Here is a 16298-nt window from a genome sequence, read left to right as displayed (position 1 = left end):
ATTCCTACTCAAGACATAAAATTCGCGGATGACGGCGACATTAGCAAGTAACTATGAAATAATTTATCTGTACGCTTGCTAGTTTGAGCTTTTCTGACCGGAGTCGAATCCTCAAACTAAGCGCTTCCTGAACAAGAGCGTCCCGTCAGCCTCCCAGAGCTTCCTCCTGCCCGGAGCAAGAAGAATGTGAATGAACGAGTTACAGGACAATACAAACAGGTAGAACTTAAATATATGAGAAATTACAAATACAGTATAAACAATACTATGAAAATGCAAAAAAGACTTAGTAGGAAATACAAAAAAGACTTAGTAGGATCGATTCTTTGCCGACTTTTATCTACTTTTTTTAAGCAAAAGGTAATTTACTCGGCACTCTGCGCTTCGCGCTTCGTGCCTCGACCGTTACTTACTCGGCACTCCGCGCTTCGCGCTTCGTGCCTCGACCGGCCGCTTCGCGGCTTTTAGACAGTAGGACTGACCCTGGGTAGTGGAGATCGCGGATCCGTTTTCATCCTCTTTGACTGGCCCTGAGTGGTGGAGATCGTCTTGGCATCTCGCTGGTCTGAACCAGCAACCTACCGTTTGTCGATCGCTGTCATTTCCACCAAGCCAGGGCAGACTCCCACCCACCCGGGAGTTATTATCTTATATGAATCGAGCAAACACTTAAGTTATTTTTTTTAAATTAGTGGAAGCTCTTTCTGAAGTCTTGCTTTGTACGTCATGAACTAATTAGGCCTACTGGCTTGAGAGCCTATTTTATTGACGTACTGGCCTGCACCAGTGTTTTAACTAAGCAAGTTTCGATTAGAAGGACGTTGAAGGAGAAGTGACTGGGACTTGAAATTTCATCCTCGCGCACAAGATGAGGCCACAAGAGTACGACGATTGCTCCAGTTAAAACTTCAAGCTGCCTTATGACAAATGTAACAGATGATCCTATCTATACGATTCCAAATTATTCTGACTCAATCGCCAATTGCAAGCAGTGGGTTTCGAATCTAGAACCTATAGTTTATGAAACTGCTTCCTTGCCACTACACCAAGCTGCTTTGTGTTGGAACAGTCAGATAAATTGATGAAACATTTCCTAGAGCCGCAAATTGTTGTTGTACAATACAAACACCACCTATATAGTTTTAATCCAACTTTTCATTTTAACTCGACTTGAATTCTTTCTCTCCTGCAAAATTCCTAAAACGCTTGCATTTCTAATTAGCCTACATCTTTCTGCACCTAAAACAGTTAGGCTACCCCACATCTCCTTCTGAGCAATGGCACCAAATGGAATTATTGAATGTTATGAAAAGATATTTATTGAAAGTGAAACAAGCAATACTTCATCACGTAATAGATAAACACTTAATATTACAAGTTTGCAATATGCTTGTTGAAGATGATATTCTCAAACTGGAAATTTCTGAATGTTTCTGTACAAAGTATCCAGTTGATTAAAGAAAACATAAGTGCAAGAAAGCTAACAATGCATTGAATATAACTTTGGCAACCACATACACATAAATCATGGTTTTTAATGGCATTTCATGCAATTGTAGTTCAAAGAATACTAGACTGACATGCAAAATTTCAGAGAGCCCCATGGAGGATTTTTCGAGTAATCAGTCTCTTAGTAAATTTACTGTAATAATAAAACAAAGATTTATGGCATTTTTTGGTGTTTGACGGCTCCTTAAAATATAGTTGTCGGTTTCCTTGAAGTTGCCCCAAAGATCAACAACTGTGGTGAAGGAGCAGCCTTACAAGTAAAACTCGTCACAAAACTCTGCTTTGAATATCACCTTTATTTTTTTGGAAGCAAAAGCCAAGTTTCAACAGTGCGTTATTCGAACGACAATAAATTTTCTAAACAATTTTAGAGAACTTTGCACGGCATCATGTGATTGTGACATCAACAGACAAACAAATACGTCATAAAAAGCAAAAAACGCAAAAGTGGCAGTTAAAAAAAAGTATATAAGTTGGTACAAAAATATCAGAATTTACATCTGGCCTATAAGGCTTCGATTTTCTAAAGAAAAAGTAAGAAACGTTTCATCGAAAAGCACAAAAAACTGGAAGCTAAATAAATCCTACTTCAAATGAGGTCAAAAATCTAAAAATAGAAAAACTTCTTAACTGGTTTGATCATGAAAGCGCGCGCAGAGTCTTGCTCTAAAACGCTTATTATCTACTTCAATTTACAAATCGTTCGTCGTTATTATGCTATCAACGGCAATACGTCATACACACGATTATAACATAAAAGATGATTGGAGAATGCTTGAATATACTTTGTGACGTCATACGAAAAATATACGAACGAAAAATTTTAACGTTTCGAAAATATTTCTGGAAAAGTTTTGAAAACGAAACAATCGCACACAATCAGTCGCTGTGTGAGGGGCATAATGCAATGATCATTCGATTTACTCTTCACTCATCGCGCAATGCAGTATAGACTGCATGAGTCAAAAGTTCTTCCGCTTCAAACAGTTTTCCTTCTTCTGCTTGTTCCAGAGTCATTCTTCTTCTTTAAATCGCGTTCCACGCGCAAACTCTTCAACTGCTGCTTCTCGAACCGGTTGGTCGGGGCCTCTCGTTTGTAGGAGAGAAGATACAAGTCTGCGAGATTAAGAACGCTCCAGTTAATTTTTAAGTAAAACTAAGAACTTAGGAGTTCGTTCCTGGACGATTGCGAGCCGTGGAATTAATCACAGAAGATCTTATGCAAGCACTAATGATGTAATCACCTGCGTCATCTTGCACCGAGGACCGGAGCAGAAAGTCTTGCATTTCGTCATGCTTGTGATACGATGACGTCATGGTGTTCCACTCCTCAAGCGGCGACAAAATGTTCGCCAAATTTCGTAATTTCTGTTCAATAAGAATTGATTAAAATCGGGCGATTTTTTAACTTCAAGCAAAATAGAAATCATGAAACCCTTATAAACCAGTAGATGTCGCAAGCAACTTACCTCCACGTTCACGTTTCCGGCTTCATCGATCGTGGGAATGGCGTGGTTCAGGAAGTAAACGTCTTTGACCAGCAGCACCAGGAAGGGCACCATAACGCCATCTTGCGGCAGAGCAGAACCCTGCTCGAAGGCGAAATGCTTCTTGGAGGATGCGGCGAAACTCGGAGGGGATGTGGAGTCGGGGGAGGTCTCGTGATTGCATTCGATCTCGGAGTCACCCTGTTGTGACGACGTTGACATCACAGAGGCAATCGAGCGCTGTGAAAACGTTAAAAAGCAATAACGGAAGTAAGTCATTTAATGATCTAAGTAGTTAGCAGTGTTACTGTAACAAGGATAGCAAACTGTGCGTTGGTGCAGTGATTTGGTCTTCGAGCAGAATTTCAACAATACAATTACAAATGATTAAAATGGCGGTGACCCCGTACACCACCATACAGCTGTATTAAACCTGTCAAAGTTTGAAGATCACTGAGCTACAGGTTTGCCACGGAGTGTAAATAGAACCGCCGGTGATGCATCTCGTGTCGACATTCCATCTTCCAACTCCATTACAGGAAACGTTGGGGTTAGGGATGATCTGTGTCATGTCATAAACAGTTTTTTTGAAACGGATTTTCCTTTGGACGAGGAGAGTGGACAGTGGTGCTGATGTAGAACGTATGGTGTGGATGAACAACAAGCAAATCTGTAATATTGGATATTATGAAATATAGTTGGTAATTTTTAAGCAAGTGGCTAATTATAACTTGGCGCTTGAATCAGTGTGATTGTCAACGATCACCTTTTTGGTTTACACTTCAGCTGAGCTGTTCTAATGCAAGCTGCCTTGTCTGTCCTGGAATAGAAAAAAAAGACTATTTCAACAATCATAATATAAAAAAGAATTTCGAAAATATTACTAACAAACTAGGCTTTGAACAGCACAAGTTTTCGATGCAGAATTAGTTGAGCAGATACTGCATCAAAGTTGAAATATTCAACATAAAATAATATCATCATCCTTCTCATTGCCAAGGTCCCAGCAATATATATGAATACATGCTACTTACTATTGGTTTTCAGTTCATTATTCAAATCAACAAGGCCACTATTTTTTACCTTTCTGGACCAGCTGAGATCAAAGTATCTGTGTACAATAAAAAAGTCATCTTGAAGAAATCAAGAAGTCCTTTCCAGGCGTCTTGATCCTGGATTGCCGATGTTGAAACGTTATTTTACCAGCTTCTACTTCATGACCAAGAGTCCTAGACGCTCAACAAGTTTTCCTGGCAATTTGTTACAACTTGTATAGTTCAACACTTTGATGTTTTGTCATGGTATAAATCTTCTGAAAACTTTAGCTGGTAGCTGACAGCATTGTACAAAAGAGTAAATAAATTAAATTATTATAAAAAATTACTCCTAAATGCACCTGGAATTTATCAAATATTTGTTGAACAAGTAATTTATCAGATTTATGAGCAATAAATGTCAAAATAAATTCACGAAAATGTTGTTGGACAATATTAAAATATTAGAAGCAAGAACTGAAGTTGAATAAAATAAACTATGTCACAAGCATACTGTTGTCCCCTTTCTAAGGTCAAAATATCGAGCCAGGAAACAGGAAGAGGCTTAAAGGCCACACTGAATATTTTATATCTTGTTAACCAAAATACCTGCCATATAACGTCATTTCATGTGCAACAAAATCCTGTTTAAAGTTACAAGTCCACAACTATACGTCTGTAGACAAGGTTAAGAAATTCAGTCTTGAACCTAAGTTTAAGATCAAAATTTTTTTCATGGATATAATGATTTAACTCACTTTGATCATGCTCTGATATTTCAGAATCATAAATTTCAAGAACTTTTAAACTGTTTGCTGATTCGAGCCACGCCAAAATTATATTTGGAGTAATACCAGCTGATTCTAAACAAAGAAATTTCAGATTATTCAGCTTGCCACACTGAAAGCATTCTGTCAAAACCTGTAAACCACCACTAATTACACTAATTGTCAGACTTTCTAAAGATCTATAAGAATTTTCTATGATTCTTTTCAGTACTGACGATGATGCGTAGTCCCAGGAATTTAAGTCTCCTGTCATAGAAAGGTCGGTTAAATTTGACCAAGGTGTAGCCGAGTTTCTTGATATATCCAAGCAAGCGTTTTCAAAATCTCTTCTCATAGCTGCTTCATCATTTTCGCACGGGCACACCCGATTCAATTGAAGTGATTGTAAATTAGGACACAATAAAGCAATGTATTGCAGAAAATCTAAAGGCATTGTGTAGCTCGTACATGACAAATCAATTAAAGTTGATCCCAAAATTATCAATACGAGGATGATGCTTGCGCTAGTACCAAATCTAATGTCAAGGGACTGCAGTTTGGGCACACACCGAAGCAACAAGGAGATGTCACATTCACTAGCACGGACAGGAAAACCATAAATGCTGATACATCTTGTCAGGCAAAGTTGTTTTGGTCCACAGTTTAACTCACAGAGTCGAGCTAAACCATTCCACACTTCAGAATGGGAAAATACCAAAAGATGTGGGCACCAATAAAGCAGGAGCATTGCAATGAATCTGGGAGAATCCTCACAGTAGACATGTTTCATGCGCAACACTTGCAAATTACGACTAAGCTCGGTCGGCCCTTCTAGGCGAGTAAAGGTTTTCATTAAACAATCAAAACCAAGCTGCAGATGATTTTGTTTATTTCTTGATATGTCCAAGTATGAGAGGTTACGACATTCTGCAATTGCCATCAAAACATCCTCATTCAAAGCGACATCTTTTAGCACTAATTTTTTCAAAACTGTTTTGTACGTTACCACAAATTTTTTTATTTCAACAGAGGAAATACTAATGCAGCCACTTAAATTCAACGATCTGACTTGGGGACAGTTTTTAAGAATTAGATCAATGAAACTTTCACCCAGACAACTTGATGAAAACAACAGCGGTAGGGAAGAAAAATTTAGTTCAGTTAAATAAGCACCCAAAAAACGAACAGCAGGCCAATGAAGCCCATAAAATTTTGACAAAATAAAATGGATCTTGTTTGTTAATAAAAAGCCAAACTTGTCGTTTGGCAGCCAAAACTGACCAATTAATTCATAGTTACGTTTATTGCAGAAATTTTGAGTTCCACCTGAAGTCGCCAGCATCCAAACTTTTTTAGCTAGGAAATCCAGTATTAGGTCCTCAAGATTTGTGACTGAACACAGTTTAGGCATTGCAATAATTTATGCACAGATGAAATATGAATGATGTATCGTTATATTTCATATTCTAACAAATAACTGAAAAATTAAATAAAAAATGTAAGAAGGCCAGATAATAAACTAAATCCCGGTTAGTTTGACATACAACGATTAAACAAAATATTATTCCAACAACAATGTTAAAAGAAAATCTTAAAATTTACACACCTTACAAAATTGGTCATGAGTTCATTTAAACTTAGTTAAAAGAGGTAAAAGTGCAAAAAACTTTCTCATTGGCAAGACATTCTCCAAGGGCTGAAAAGTCACCATTCTATGACCATTTATATAACCAACATATTTGGCCTTCCTGTAAGAATTGTATTGAAATTTTTAAATTAAAAAAAAAAATTGGAAATAGTAACCTAATTGAACAAAAAAATGCAAAAAGTTTAACTCGTTGAAAATTCTTTACTGAAATGCCGGAAAGAAATATACCGCACCATAAAGTGCCAATTCCATAGCATTTATACCTTATTGTAAAAAATAAGACTTTGACTTAAAAAAATTGACTCTTTTAAAATTAACAAAACGTTGGACGTGTGATCAATAAATCTGATAAAAACGTTACATTTAACCACATACTGGCAATTAAAATTTACTGATAGGCCGGCATCGAACAAAGGTTATTATATGCAAAAAAATTCCACTGCAAACTTGTTAATAAATTATTATTATTCAATATTAATATTAATAATTTAACAGACAAGTCTGGCACACATCACCTAAAATGGAAATATTGTTTATAATATTACTAAGTAGTTGTTTGATGTTCGGATGTCAGCTGTCAGCAAATAAAAAAACAACAAATCTCAAGCATATGATGATATACCGGCCAAAGTACTAAAAGTTTCCAAAAACCTAATTTTTGGACCTTTGGCATAGATTAAAGCAAACTCCGGAGTCTAATCCACCAGAATTAAAAATTGTAAACCCCTGAACCTTATACAAAAAAAATATAAAATATCCACGTAATCATGGACCTGTTAGCCTTTTAAGTCAATTAAATGAATAGTTAGCATAAATTCTATGTAGTAGAATTATATACATACTTTAACTACCGATGACAAAATTGTCCATAATAACCCATTTGGAGATTCCAGGCATTAATTCAACGTACCAGCAGTGACAGATATCAATCAATATATCATCTGAGAAATGGTGAAAAATAAACATGTATACATGGTATTTCTTGATCTTAGCACTATGTACTGTTTCTCATGTAAGCAGCTATTTGGAAAAATAGATTGTTACAGCATCGGAAATAATAACTTAGTTAAATAATGCTTGCAATGTAGAGAGCAATACATCGAGTGTACTGACTTCATATCAACTTAAAATCTATTCGTTAATTAGTGTCTATTGCGTTAATTAATTTAAATTTCTTGCTATTTAAACATTAACAAATCATTGCCCAGTTTTAGCGATGATTTCCAAGCTTGAATTTAACGATTCAAGGCCCCTGACTGTGTGTTAGGCTGCATGTCCAACCTACTCAACCCTGCTCTGATTTAAATCCTGTTTTTAGGTATCTTTTAATGACACAGATAAATTTATGCCTTTCAGTTCCACAAAATAGCGCATGGTTTCCATTTATAGCTATATGTATGTTTTATTGCTACAAATAAAGAGTGTCCAAAAACAGCAGTGGTAATATGGCACATCAATAACATTATGATAACAAATTACTCAACTTTGGGTGAGTCGAAGTAAATTTGTTGTACCAAGTTATTGTAAATAGCAGCCTGCAAGAACAAATAAACTCAGAACAAGGAACCAATGTACGAGTCTGAAACATGTCAAGTTCTGAAAATAGAAAACAAATACCCCTGCTCTTGTCGTAATATCTGGAAAAACTTTGTTTAAATCACTCAAAGACAATCTAAATGAATTTTTGGCAATAACATATCTTTTCAAGATTACAATTTTTCGTAGCCAAAATTACTAAAGGTGCCCACCATTCTTATTCACTTTACAAGCCTTAGCACACTTTTCATATCTCATGTAAAATGATTTTAATACCATCTGTCAATCAAGTAACAGCACTACATATTTCAGCCGATGTAATAGAAGCGCAATGCCTCTGTGTTACTGTACAACCAATATATTTGTGGACTAAATGATGACATTGTGAATCATAACCACAGTTACTTCACGTAACACCTCTAACATGGTTTGTACAATGTACATAGCCCTTTTGATAGGGCGTACATATTGTCGATGTATTGCATGAAATTCCCATAATAAAAGCAAAACCTTAAAAAATTTCATTGCCATAGCAATTTTTTACGACCAATGGGTGTGAATATTAATGATTTTATTTTCATGAATATCAATTTTATAATATATGGCATATGCTGTTAACAATATAATTACTTAAGTTTGCAAATCACGGAATATAAACAACAAAATATTGAGTTGCTTATGTTGGTGGAAATTTAGGCTAATTCTTCTCCACACTCTTATATGGAAATTTGATAGCCCATTTCCCATGAGGAAACAATCTAATGGAAATGACATCACAGCCTGGAAGAGACCTCCATTGTTGCATGATGAATAAAAAATAAGAGTATGCTTCAATACATTAGAGATGATTGGCCCAATATGGATGAGCGATATTTAGCAATTTTTTTCGCATTGACATATTAACAACATCAAGCATTAAACTGATAGCTCAATTAGTTTGGAGATGATAAAGCCAGTATGCACTAACTCTGCAATTTTATGCAGGACTAATAGCTAAATAATTATAATCTTGACAAATAATTGTGTTTCAGAAAGTCAAAAAATGTTTGGGAATATCTGGGTTTTATATTTTGTTCTCTACATCTTTGCTTTTGGTAGTGGAAAGAAAATGTCATATGAAGAAGAAGACATATTGTATTGGTTGGAGACTGCAAGTACAACTCATGTCAAATCCAAGAAATGTGAGGCCCAGTGCAGCTCAAGCCACGAGCCAAGACTGAGTAAAACTAGTAATGAGTTATATAAAAATGGATTATTCTCATCATCATATGCCAGCAGTCTGGCACCACACCAAATTAGAAGTAAATATAGTTGTTGTATGTTGCTGTAGTTTGCAGTTTTAAATGCATGTGAACCTGCTTGAGTGTAACATAAGCCTGAATACCAATACCAAGGCTGAGTCGATACTTTCAAGCAAGTGGCACAAAATTGCGAGTTACTCTGTTATCAAGATTTTAACTAGTGCTTAGAGTAAAATTTCAGATAAGTCATGACAAGATGAGATATGGGGGCTGCTAGACTACAACAATTTGATTCGCATTTTAAGACACTTTAAAGGCTAGCTCGGTAACTGGGATCAATCAAAGAGAAGTCATTGTCGGGTTTAAGTCAGACTAGGGATGGGCCGATACGAACCCAAACCCGAATAGATTCGCCGAATGTCGCCTTTATAGAAGATTCGGGCGAACCCGAATACAATATTACTTATAAACTTACCGACTTTTGTTAAAAATGATGATCTAGTTTCCCGAAAAAGCTAAACTAGAGTCAGCAGTACTTCGCACGAACCCGATTAATCTTCTTTGCGGCACATCCCTAAGTCAGACAAAGACCTTCTGGGAATAAAAATAATATCATACCCTATCAATGTATTTTTCTAGATCAAAGGAAAGTTTCTCATTTTCTCACAAACTATCAACGGCAACTTCACATTCATCGAAGACTTTATATGATGTCTGTGTGGGAGAAAGAAACCAATCTTACTTCACATAACATCAAAAAAAATTCTGAGGTGATCTTTCATTTTATTTATATATACTGCTTATAAATTACATGGACTCCTCAAATCGTTCATTGCACAAACAGCAATGTAGATTCCTCTTTTAAATAGCAGCGTAGCACAAGAAATTAAATATCTGTTAACAATTTGAACAACATTTTTTATTAATTGCAACCAAAAATTCTGTATTTGAATAGGAGAGTTTGAAATTCTCCACATGGCAACTAAAAATGCAGAAAATTGCAAGAACTTTTTCAATGAATGGATTAAACTGCGCTCAAACTCGGATGTTAAAATCGATGAGAAAAACATCAACTCCAAAAGAAATAAGATTGAGAAAGTATAAAACTACATAATAAGTTTGCTTAGTGTCAAAATGCATACTACCATTATACATAGAATATCGGTTAATCCCTTCAAACAGCATTCACAACAGCCCCATAGGTGCCGGTTAGTTTGTCATAAAACCTGTGGGGGCACTTGCTATGTCATTTCAAGATTTTTAACTGCACCAATTGTTTAGAGTTGTAACTAGAGGCCTTGGCACAAAGCGCTTGCGTAATTGTACGGTTTCATAGTACCGGGTATTATAGAGCTATATAACCTACTTACCTACATATTACATATATATTTGGGATAGAATCACTTTTATTCCTGGTATTACAACATGGCTATTAAAGTCAACAGGTAGGTGCGGGCATTATGATGTCAATGCCCATGACATTCATTTTTGTTTAGACACAAAGCTTTGACATTGTTCTACGTTTAGTGAAAGTGCTGCATTGAGCAACAAAATAGAAGAAATCTACAGCAAAGCAAAAGTGTGCAATATCAGTCAAAAATACAAGGACTGCTACAATTTTGAGCCGGGTTTAATCAATTTGATGGCAAAATCAAGAAATTACAAGTAAAGCTACTATTATAGCTAAAAACAAAACTAATAGTTAATAGTACTGTAATAGCTAATAGTTTGCTAAAAGCAAAACTTTGCTAACTTTTATAAAAGTAACCGATAAGCTGGTTCCTTATTAGGGCATTTTGAGAAGTAAATAAATAAGCAAAGTACAATGTCCTTACTAAGATGTTGCCTTATATATCACACCCAAAACTGCAGGAAAATCGTTTTGGGCTTTGACAACTGGTCATGTCCATGTTAAGCTAGCACAACACCAAGCTGCAGAGCATGGCCGTATAGGCCTAGAGAATTTTGCGCGTACATTCACTTACTTTTAAGCTTGTTGTGCAGGAGATTTTTCTCCCAAAATAAGTAAGGTAAAGTCAAGCCGACACAGCACAACTACGAAACCTATAAAAGCTACAGCCTTCCCAAAGTGGTCCTCCAAACAATAGCAAAATTTCTTACTTTCCATCTTAGGTCAACTGATTGTTTTGTCACAGAACTCTACTCTCAGCGTGGAAGAAATGGCGTGACGCAATAGGGCCGCACATACGTCATGCCTGGATTAGACTTTTTCAAATAAATAACTTGGGAGCAAAAGAAAACGGTGATGACGTAATTAGATATCGGCAATGTCAATTACATAATATTTCAATGCTTGAGTTTCATTAAGAAGTTTATTCGCAGGGTTTAATGATCTGGGAGCCTATTGGCGTTCCGTTTATGGCGTCAAAAACTTCACATCAACCATCGATTCCCTGTGGCTGAAGATCAGGCCTTTATACCTCGAGCTTCACGCGTTTGTGCGCCACCGCTTACACCTAAAGTATGGTGATAAGGTCAACCTCACTGGCCCCATACCAGCTCATTTATTAGGTTTGGAGCTTTTTTCTGGGGATTTATTTTTATGTCTGTTGTGTTTGTTATTTTGATGGCTTTTCACCTTGATCAGATTTCATGACGAAACAAGTGATATGATTAAATTGCGAGTTTGAATAGGAATAACAACGTTAATTTCCTTTCAAGGAAACATGTGGGCAATGCAATGGAACAATATTTACGACATGTGCAAGCCTTTTAAAGACGTTGACGAATTCAAAGTCAACACAGGAATGAAGATGAGGAATTACACAGTAGACACCATGTTCACACTGGCTGATCACTTCTACCAATCTATAGGTTAGCGCATTTCATTCTTAAATTTTACACAAATGGTTTGCATCCAAAACTTGAAGCAAAAATGTTTCTGGAATGTTTGTCAGGTTTGCCAGCAATGCCAAAGTCTTTCTGGCGACATTCAATGTTTATCAGACCAGAGAACCGGTCGGCTGTATGCTACGCCTCTGCATTCAACCTTGAGGACCGCGATGTTCGGTAAATATATTTTAGCTATTGTGTTCGTAACTTACCTATGGAGTTTGTATTTGCAATTATTTATTGCTATATGTTGAGCAATACGATTATCAGTAACAATTATGTCTATCTCTATTTTTAAGCGTTAAAATGTGCGCTGAATTGAACGAGGAATATCTCTATGTCGTTCACCACGAAATGGGCCATTGCCAGTATTATCTGGCGTACAACTTGCATCAGCCTGAATTATTTCAGGTAAGTTGGGCAGACATTCCGCAATGTTTTTGTGAATTTGTTTCTAGTTGTGTTTTTGTTAGACGTTTTTAGATTTATTTCGATTGTGCCATGGGATAAAGAACTCTTAATAATAATTAATTGATCTATTGTCGTATTTTGAATGCATCCGGCCGCCAGTTTCGCAGCAAAGGTATGAATAGTGTTTTATCGTACAAGTTTGACTATTTTTAAGCATTTAGACTATATTTGTCAGCGTTTGCTAACTCATTGAATGCTGGTACACATTTCATATTGTTTCTACGCCAATTACAATTAGAAATTGTTGTAATTTTATTGAACATTCTGCGGACAATGGAGTTTCTTTTGATTCTGCAAAAAATTCTTCTTTTCTCGTTCAAAAAGCACCAAACGCTATGCTTTTATTTTTCTAAGAGCTTGCTTCTAACCATTGCTACGAGTACATAATCTACTTACGTAATCACTCGGTTAAGATTTTTGTTTTCAAACATACGGCATGGAATTGGTGCACTTATGACACAGTTGTGTGATGCCGCCCTCGCATACCTAATATAATCGAAGACATAAACGAAAATAGGTAAATCGGTGTTTTTAAGAATGCAATGGATGCTTGTTGACAATTCTTTTTCATTTCTAGAGCGGAGCAAATCCAGGTTTTCATGAAGCGATCGGAGACACCGCTGCTCTATCCGTGTTAAACCCAACTCATCTCAGAAAACTAGGAATCATAAAAAGAAGCAAATCAAAGGTCAACAAGAAAAGTAAGAAAAGGAATATCCAGGCTAGTAACTAGGTAGGGCCCAGAGGGTCCTGGCCCCCTCTGGAAAAAGAATAATTCACCCCTCCGAAAATATTGTGTCTACAATACTGTACTGTAGCTTTGTTGCAGTAGTTTTCAACCCACTTCAGAAAATTCTTGGCTTCCTCTGGAACCCCAAAATATAGTTACAGGCCTGTGTGAATGTCATAATGCAAACGTATCGTGCTGTCTTCAGAACCATGATAAACATTACTTTTGCAGAACAGCACATAAATTTTTTGATGAAAAAAGCTTTAGGGAAACTTGCTTTTTACCCTTACCCACTTGCCTTGGAGTCTTGGAGATGGAAAGTATTTGCTGGTAGCCTTCCAACAAATCAGCTTAATGCTGGTTACTGGAGAGAAAGGTAAAAGCGTTTTGAATAAACTTGCAGTTAATGACAAGTTGACTCGAAAACAGCAACTTTTCCGTATGACGCTGGAAAGATTAGCAGCAGCTTATCTGTGAAGGCTTAACGAATACAATCAAGAAACGCAATTGTTCTCAATAACCTATAAGTCAATTCTTTGAGAAAGTTTCACGCAAACGTGAATGCTTTCCTCAACTTTAACATACAAACGACGTCTTGTTTTCAGGCTACGATACCAGGGGATTGCCCCTCCCATAGAACGAAGTGAAAATGATTTTGATCCTGGCGCGAAGTTTCACGTCACCAATAATGTTCCTTATATAAGGTTTATTTACTACATAGAAGTTTGGAACCAATGTTATTTGTGATGAAATAATATCAAAATAATAACCTCAAGATTGATGTTTGTTAAACTGTGACGTAAGTATTTTCAAGGAATTTTCGTATCTCGCTCTCGCCATATGTGACATTTGACCTTTTCTTGGTGACGGAAAGAAAACAACGCCCTTTTTTCTGTACTAGGGACACCTAGCGGTTAAAGTAAAAATCTTGAACAATCATGTATTGCAGGTATTTCATCAGTCACGTGCTTCAGTTCCAATTCTACGAGTCGATGTGCAAAAGATCCCTTCACAAAGGACCTCTCCACAACTGCGACTTTGCAGGCTCTAAGATGGCTGGCCAACCATTCGCGTAAGTTAGAGTGTAAAAATGTTCACAACAAACCAGAAACAGATGCTTTCGCTTAATGCTTGAGCCAACGTGAAAAATCAAAGTTCATATTTCAAATGAGCTACAAAGGAAATTAACATCCAGTGTTGATCTCAATATGAAACATCTCGGTTCATATTTTTGTAAACATTATTTAACTTTGACTGAAGTTCATCACATGGTACATAGGCTATACAATATACCTACTGGTGAAGACGTGTAAACGTGTTTAACGTAGCAAAATATCTCATTAATTTCCAGCGAAATGCTGCGATTAGGCAGCAGCAAATCCTGGAAATATGCGTTGAAGGAAATGACCGGTTCATGCGGAATAGAAGTTCAGCCGATAATTGAATATTTCAATCCACTCGTGAAATGGCTTCAGAAAGAAAACAGAAGGCTGAGAAGCAAAATAGGTTGGGATTGAGATTCTGTTATCACCAAGGCTCCAACATCGAATGCAACAACAGCAACAAAATGCAAAAGAAACTTGAACTAAATATTCCTCGCAAAGAAAAAAATTCATCGAATGATCATTTTGCTGAATTCATGTTGCCGTGCAATGGAAATCGCATGCAACAACATTATTGATTTAGTTTGTTAGATCGTAGCTATGTTCTTCAATGTGACCGCGGATTCTACGCAAAGATTTATGACAAAACAAAGTACATTAAAGTGAATCAATCTTTTCGGCTAATTCTGCTTAATTAGAACAGCGGTGTTGGCGACAATCAGACGCTTCGTCGTTTGTAATTGCTGTAAGATTCATGATTAGAGAAAAGCAATTTTGCATATCCTTGATTTTCGTTTTCAACGAAATCGATAACCATATCGAGAGATGGAATGCAAATCCCTTTTCTAATCTTCATTAATACTGCCCGTGGGAGCAATACTGCTTATGATGTCATAATCACCTGCAGTCCCATTAAACCAAAGTAAAATAATCATTTCTGCAAAGGAACTAATGCATTAAAAAGCGCTGGACAACTATCGAGGAATGAAATACCTACAGGTTATGTCATGATGCAACTTATTTATGACACCATCACTAAGTAATAATACTTTGCTGACGTTGGCGCTTATTCAGTGATGACCTCATAAATATGTATGACGTTGACTGTGTCACATCATTACACTGTTTAATTATTACACGTCGCCATTCATAACTACCTTGCTTTTTGTGACATCACTGTTCTTACTGAAAGATAAAAAGGGATAAAAGAAAAGCCAGGTAGTTATGAATGGGGCAAGAAAGAAAGTTTGAACAAGAATTAACAATCAACTAATGAGTTGTTTAACTAAGACGGAAGTACCACGTCACATGCTGTCACTTATCGGAACATGTTTATGTCTCCCAATGCGTAGAAAATCACTCAAATTGTGTTAAACTCAAACGGCTGTTAAATTCCGGACAATATTTACCTGGAGTCATTCTATAGGACATAGTCGGTTAAAGTAAAATTGAATAGTTTCAATTTCTGTTCTTATTAATTTGGCAAAACCGAAGCAATCAAAGAATTCCTTCGCACAGTACCACATTATTTTTTGTATTTTCCAAGATCGACTGACTTCTTATTTTTTCGATTTTCCAAATGATTGATGAAACAAAGAGAAATGGAAATGTACAAAAGGGTCCCGGAAAGTTCACGTCAACAGCCCGAGATGTCGTCGCCTTCAATCAGGTCTCTTCGGCCAGATCATGAAGTAGTTGACAAGGGCATAAATTCAAGTCGTCTTGTTATCGATTTCTGATGGATTCTGCACGTACAACCTTAGACCATTCTGTGACTAGTATCATTGCCGTCAGATTAAAAACGAAAAACTTCGCTTTATCTGGTCCAGGAACCATCTCCTGCAAAGAATAGTAAATGAGGTGTCTATAAACAGACATTATAAATAAGATCGTTGTAGTTCAACTAATCATATCAGTTG

General features: G+C 36.5%; 2 protein-coding genes across 5 annotated transcripts; one reads left to right on the top strand and one right to left on the bottom strand.

Moving 5' to 3' along the window:
• Positions 1-1314: 1314 nt before the first annotated feature.
• LOC143470073 (ras-GEF domain-containing family member 1B-like) lies at positions 1315-7435 on the bottom strand. 3 transcript variants are annotated; one of them, XM_076967961.1, is made up of 6 exons: positions 4080-4689; positions 3763-3816; positions 3430-3666; positions 2979-3236; positions 2754-2877; positions 1315-2625 (listed from the first exon to the last, which is right to left on the bottom strand). In XM_076967961.1, the coding sequence occupies exons 4-6, from the start codon at positions 3216-3218 to the stop codon at positions 2489-2491; spliced, it is 501 nt and encodes a 166-aa protein (XP_076824076.1). In that variant the 5' UTR covers positions 3219-3236; positions 3430-3666; positions 3763-3816; positions 4080-4689; the 3' UTR covers positions 1315-2488. The 3 variants fall into 3 exon arrangements, 2 of the variants coding, with proteins under 2 accessions (XP_076824076.1, XP_076824075.1); XM_076967960.1 differs by having other exon boundaries at positions 2979-3666; XR_013119293.1 differs by lacking the exons at positions 1315-2625; positions 2754-2877 and having other exon boundaries at positions 3094-3666; positions 4080-7435.
• Positions 7436-8839: 1404 nt separating this feature from the next.
• LOC143470071 (angiotensin-converting enzyme-like) lies at positions 8840-15054 on the top strand. Of its 2 annotated transcripts, XM_076967956.1 has the most exons (14): positions 8841-9282; positions 9862-9992; positions 10178-10320; positions 10750-10887; positions 11379-11485; positions 11566-11754; positions 11905-12057; positions 12141-12252; positions 12375-12486; positions 13124-13247; positions 13508-13652; positions 13882-13980; positions 14226-14348; positions 14628-15054. In XM_076967956.1, the coding sequence occupies exons 1-14, from the start codon at positions 9024-9026 to the stop codon at positions 14791-14793; spliced, it is 2001 nt and encodes a 666-aa protein (XP_076824071.1). In that variant the 5' UTR covers positions 8841-9023; the 3' UTR covers positions 14794-15054. The 2 variants fall into 2 exon arrangements, with proteins under 2 accessions (XP_076824073.1, XP_076824071.1); XM_076967958.1 differs by lacking the exon at positions 10750-10887 and having other exon boundaries at positions 8840-9282.
• Positions 15055-16298: the final 1244 nt, after the last annotated feature.

Source organism: Clavelina lepadiformis, chromosome 9 (assembly GCF_947623445.1).
Source record: "Clavelina lepadiformis chromosome 9, kaClaLepa1.1, whole genome shotgun sequence".
NCBI lineage: Eukaryota > Metazoa > Chordata > Ascidiacea > Aplousobranchia > Clavelinidae > Clavelina > Clavelina lepadiformis.
Note: the sequence above shows the minus strand (reverse complement) of the source record. Positions and strands in the feature narration are given on the sequence as shown.

Coding starts and splice junctions, on each gene's coding strand:
- LOC143470073 (XM_076967960.1), bottom strand. CDS start 3,275: ATGACTTACTTCCGTTATTGCTTTTTAACGTTTTCACAGCGCTCGATT. Junction 2,878..2,978: donor CCGGAAACGTGAACGTGGAG/GTAAGTTGCTTG, acceptor CTTATTGAACAG/AAATTACGAAATTTGGCGAA. Junction 2,626..2,753: donor CTCGGTGCAAGATGACGCAG/GTGATTACATCA, acceptor TTAATCTCGCAG/ACTTGTATCTTCTCTCCTAC.
- LOC143470071 (XM_076967956.1), top strand. CDS start 9,024: ATGTTTGGGAATATCTGGGTTTTATATTTTGTTCTCTACATCTTTGCT. Junction 9,993..10,177: donor ACATCAAAAAAAATTCTGAG/GTGATCTTTCAT, acceptor GTATTTGAATAG/GAGAGTTTGAAATTCTCCAC. Junction 14,349..14,627: donor ATGGCTGGCCAACCATTCGC/GTAAGTTAGAGT, acceptor ATTAATTTCCAG/CGAAATGCTGCGATTAGGCA.